General features: G+C 48.3%; 1 protein-coding gene across 1 annotated transcript in view; it reads right to left on the bottom strand.

The window, feature by feature from the left end:
• Positions 1-972: 972 nt before the first annotated feature.
• The window catches only part of DUSP4 (dual specificity phosphatase 4), a gene marked incomplete at its 5' end in the record, with an annotated part of 16,211 nt that continues 11,496 nt past the window's right edge, over positions 973-5,687 (bottom strand). Inside the window, 2 exons of the mRNA XM_019521852.1 lie at positions 973-4,685; positions 4,881-5,100. Of these exons, the coding sequence (XP_019377397.1) occupies positions 4,300-4,685; positions 4,881-5,100 (606 nt within the window). The remainder of the gene's footprint in view (positions 4,686-4,880; positions 5,101-5,687) is intronic.

The raw sequence follows: 5,687 nt of genomic DNA, 5'->3' as shown, positions 1-5,687 counted from the left end.
GGCAAGGCACCCCCAAGGCTTGCAGGATGTCAGCCTTGAGCTGCACAGAGCCCTGACCAGTGCCTAGGCAGTGGCAGTGTTACCCCAGGCTTGCAGGTGTTCCCCAGGAAGCAGGCCAGCCGGCTGTAGGCACCCTTGGGGAAACTCCCAAAGAGATTTTTGGGCCTAACACAGTGAGGCTGGTGTCTCTGCATAGTAGTGTCTTCTACTGTGCTGCCACACCCTACTTCTAAGCCCTGAGACTCCGGCTGCAGGAAGCCTGATCTGGTCTGTTCCAGGTCAGCCAAGAGGCATGCTCCAAGTTGACACAACCTCCTCTTACTCCTGGAATACCTTCTGGGGGTCATGGAAGAACCACTCCTCATACCGTTTATGCTTTGGCAGTATCGCACCCTGCCCCAGTACAACTTTTAGAAAAATATCCATGCGGCTTCTGCCGGAGACCTCAGTACCAGCCCTTCCGCTGTCTTCCTGCCCCAGCTGCTTTGACGATGGACCGTTTGTGACCATGCTGCCTACACTCCATGGAAAGCAGCTGCCACCTGGCACACAAGAGACTCTAGCAACCCTGAGCCTCAAGTCAGATTTGTGAGGCATTATTCATTGATGACAGGTCTATTCATGGCTATTGAACAGAACAGTTGGGGATGTTTCTTCTGGCATCTCTAATGGTGGAGACCAGGGAGGATACTGAATAGAGGATGGTTGGAAAAGTTTCTTCTAGCATCCCTAAACCAATAATATTGGACACCAGACAGGGTGTTCAACAGGGGATAGATCTTTCTAGAGAGCTCCGGTCCAATACTTTCCCTTTTTTGCATCTATCCTTGGCCGTTGGCAACAGATCCCGGGCTAGATGGCGCCTTGGTCCGACTCAGTATGGCACTAATTATATTTGTATGCCCAACCTCCTTGGTGAAGAGCTTTGAAATTTAAGGGTGAAAGAAGAAGTGAGCAGTAGAAGAAACAGGTCTGCTGAAAATGCATTTATTTGTCTCCAAATGAACTCTCTCTCAGGCAATAAATAAGAACAAAAACATCAACTTCTAAAAAAACCAAACATCTATGTACAAACACATAAAACACACATCCTGTGTAGAAACTGGATCGTGTGGAGAGATGAGGCTCTGCACAGGAGTTAAGAGAATATTGCGTTACTCTCTGAATTGGATCCAAAGCCTCTTCCTCAGGAAGGTGACCCTGCCCAAAGCATCAGTAGCCATCTTGGCCAGAGACAGGCAGTCTGTGCAAACATCCAAGCCAGCCACAAGTGCTCCCAGCAGGGGCTTCTGTTCCTTAAAGTGCTGGACAGGAGATCTCCCAGCAGAAGAGCCCATGATTACCCACAAATACTACAATGCAATTTGCATATCCAGGCACAGCAGAGTTTGTGCGCAGAGAGCTTGCGGCATTAGGCCACAAAGACCTGCCCCTAGCAAACACTGCAGCACCAGTGGGGGCTGCCAGCTTCTCGATAAGCACATTAATATTTAGGATCTCACATGTTAACCTGAGGTCCCATCTGCATTCAGCCCAGTTCCACACTTGGTGAAAGATGCTCCTCACCTACACTGGGCTTTAAGCAGACCCTTAGAAGAGGAAGCCCTAGGCAATGGAAGCTTCCAAATGCCCAGTGTCAATGTATCTTGTATGCAAAATACTGCACACAAGGCTAGCTTGTTAATAGTCCCCATGACATTAGTGACACACAACCAGGCACTGACTTCTGCTTCTCTATTGGACTTCTTAGTGGTCCTTCTGTCCTGCCACAGTGAAGAAGACTATGGGGAAGAGATGCTAAAAACATGCTGTACAAGTTGACTGGCAGACATAGCCTGGGCTGACGCTCACTGGGTAATCTGCTATTGCCATAACAGCAGACACAAGGTGCTCAGCATGTCCTGGATGAAAGAAACCGCAAAGAGGACAAAGACCAAGCGACCAGACAGCTCAGATGCATTTGTTTTCTGGGTCTTCTGTGGCTCATCTGGGTCGATTCCTCACCCATGGACCCTGAACTCCTTCAGCCCATGGGCAGTGGAACTTGATAAGTAGGGAACCATTATGAACCACACTGCTAAGAAAGGGTCACCGAATACATGGAGATGGTTGCACAATGGTGGAATCACATGCAATGCAGTTTTGCTGATATCCAGCCAGCATCTTGCAACAGACCTCATATTCCAGCAGCTACCAGCTTCTGCCAGGCAACAAGCTCTTTTTTGGTGTGGCTCAGTTTCAAGCTGCCATTACAAAAGACTTGCACATGCGAAAAAATAAGAGAGAAGCAGCAGGCCTTTTAAGAACCTAAACACCTTCAGGGTTCACCCTGATTGCCCAGTCTGAAAACTGGCTCAAAATATCTGCATTTAACATATCAGCATTGAGCAAGAGATGACCTGCCTTCTTTCCCTTGGAGGGAACCAACACTTCATTCCTTTGGTGGGTATGTTAGCATGGGTTGCAACACGGTAAGTAGAAGATAAGTTGCTATGTGATGTAGGCTGGAAAGGGGAGCATACAAAAGATACCACTCTTGTGTTTTACAGGCTTTCCACTGGCCCCCTATACAGCAAGTGGCCAAGTCAGCTGCAGCCCCTCTCTACTCAGTTTTTGAGCTTATTAGGCTGGGAAATTGTAGTTTGCTACTGGGAACAAAGCAAGGCCCGTATCTGGGGTTCACTAAAGCAAAGGGGAATTAAGCCAATGAACCAAAGGTTGGTTCCTTGCGGTAGTAACCTGCAAGCTAGAATGAATCTGGTGACACCGTGGCACAAGAATGCTATTGACCACAGTTCTAGCAAATACAGTATCAGAAAGGCCAAGTCTGAGTATAGGGTGGATCCACTGCTGCACAGTAGTTGGTGTTTCTAGCATGGCATTACAAGTATCATGGCTTTGAATCATGGGGGCACAGCAAAGGACACCACCCAATCACACAGCACACTTTACAGTTGGAAAATGGCCACCTGAGAAGAGCAGGACACCTGCACTGACACAGGGAGCTGTGTTCTCCAGTGGTAAAAGGGCACTACTCCAGCACAAGAAAACCCCTCACACTATAAGAGTTATTCTGTTCAAGTGCAGGAACCCAGTCACAGGTGCTTGTAAGTTATGTAGCCTGCCATTGCGCCTCAGACGCAAGCTTCCCAACATGTTCCTCATGCCCTATGGCCAGAGGACTGCCCTTCAGCGTGCATTCGGGGCTCTTACTTCATAAATCCCCACCTGCCTCACGCTCAGACATATGCGGTGGTCCAGATGAGCATGGTGCATGTAGCAAAGCAACATCACAAGCACTTCACAGCAAACAAATCAACCTTGTCTAGTTCAAAATAAATGACTACAAAGCTGTACCCAGCCAGACAAGGAAGGAAACAGGGCACTAGGACTAAATGCTACCCACTAAGTCCACACATTGATCCTCAGGTGGAAGTCCTGTGGACGCCATTGCAGTGCAGTGATTGAAGTGATCCTATTATCACAAGTCCCCTGTGTCCAGCAAGGGAACCCCTCCCCCAGCCTGTGTTATTGCAGACTCAAGGAAACTCATGTCCCTCCAGTGAAGGAGATGGCTCCACCGTCACTGCACTAGTCTGCACAGACATGCAAGCAACCAACTTGTTCTCTAGTTACTTTGAAACTTGCATGAAACCTGCATGCTGCTGTTGTGCTCACAGTTCAAGATAAATAGGCTCTACAATTGTCACCAGTAGCACAATTGCTGCATTCAATAACTGGAAGAAAGTTTTGCAATAAATATCCCCTTGCCCCAGTTAAAAAAAAAAAAAAGTTTTTTTTTTTTCCTAGGGGCAGGCAGGGGAATTTTTTTTTTTTTTTTTTTAAAGGAGGGTGGGGCAGAAATCAGGAAAAAAATCAAAACCAGGCACTTTGGGAAATGGTACTTTTTTCTCCCAAGCAAAACTGGTCAGACACATTGTCAGGATTTGTGGATTTCACAACTTCAAGCCTCCTGCTTAAAAAAAAAACAAAAACAAACCACAACAAAAATGAGGTAAGAAATTTCTCTAAGAAAACAAAGACATATGCACACTTACACGCACACACACTCACACACACACACACACACACACACACACAGAGTCCAAAACCAGTGGCAAAGTCAGCCATTATTGCTCTTGGTCAAGGAGTTTTGCTTGGCCATTCAGCGGTTCACGCCGGGTCTTATGGCCTTGCAGCTGGCAGTTCCCAGGCAACTCAGCCTGGTCAGTGTCCTTGCCTGCAAAAAGGCATCTGTGACACCACTGTCGTCACCCTCATCCTAGTTGATGCCACAGGCTAACAGCTGGGTGAAGTGGTGATGGGGCTGTGCAGATAGGGGAGGCTGCTGGGGGTGGAATGGACCCCCACAGACACTGGGAAGCTGAAGACGAACTGGGATGTTGGTGTGGAGTTGGCTTTGCCACGTTCCCGTAGGGTCCCTGAGGGGCTGGCAGCCTCAACAGCACATGATGTCGCCAACACCTGGGACTCAAACTGCAGCAGCTGACCCATGAAGCTGAAGTTGGGGGAAATGATACTCCGGCGCTGCTTGACAAACTCAAAGGCCTCCTCCAGCCGCACTCGCTTCTTCATCATCAGGTAGGCCAAGCAGATGGTGGCGGAGCGTGAGATGCCAGCCTGACAGTGCACCAGCACCCGGCCGTGGCAGTCCTTCACTGAGTCTGCAGGGTCAGAAGGGAGAGAAGGGTAAGTAGCTCACTCCTGCCACTCAAGCCACTGCCACACATTACATACAATATGCAATTAACTAGCACTAGACTAAATCCTGTCACTGAACCCTTCTATGCATCAGCCTTGCTGTGTCCAGATTTTCTGCCACCTCTCCCCACACCTCCCAGGCCATGGTACAAACCTACCTATGTATTCTATTGCTTCCATGAACCAGGAGCTGATGTCAGCCTTGTGGTTATCCTCCACCGGGATGCACTTGTACTGATAGTGTCCTTCAAAGTGATTGGGGCAGTCCGAAGAAACATTCAGCAAGGCTGTGATCCCCAACGTGTCCAGCATGTCCCGCCGGGCTGCATGGTATGCGCTGCCAAGGTAGAGGAAGGGGAGGATTTCCACAGGGCCACCCTATTTCAGACAAAAAGAAAATCACTGGGGTCAAGACAGAGGAGATAAGAGCACTGCTAGTCAGAAGGGAAGAGACGGGAACCACGGAGTTGGGTGAGCATGGCCATCAGACCTGCCCATAATTTGACAGTCTCAGTAGGGCCCATATCTTCAAGAGTGATGTGGGGTTCTGAGGGCCTCTATAGCTAAAGCTTGGGATGCTTTACAAGGATTCAGTATCCAGACGGTAGGTTCTCCATGCTGTTTGGACACCAGGTCCATTTCAAGGGCCGCTTGATAAACACAGGAGGCAGCATCTCCATACTAGAGCCATAGGGTCCAAGCCTGCAGACAACCTATACCCCAAGTACCTATTGGACTGGGACTGACTACCACATTTAAGGGACTGGACCCAAATCTACATGAAAATACCCTCTAAATTATTATCTGTGAGCTTCTGAAGGCCCTGCAATTGTCCTCTTCTGGGAGCTAAACATAGGCAAACAGGAGAGTAAGTTGCTTTGAAAAACCCTTCTAGAGAATGTAGTTAGTAATGTTCATTCAACTAAAAAAAAACAAAAACAACAACAAAAAAAAAAAAAAAAAAA

Source organism: Gavialis gangeticus, unplaced genomic scaffold (genome assembly GCF_001723915.1).
Source record: "Gavialis gangeticus isolate Ggan-Ray unplaced genomic scaffold, GavGan_comp1, whole genome shotgun sequence".
NCBI lineage: Eukaryota > Metazoa > Chordata > Crocodylia > Gavialidae > Gavialis > Gavialis gangeticus.
Note: the sequence above shows the minus strand (reverse complement) of the source record. Positions and strands in the feature narration are given on the sequence as shown.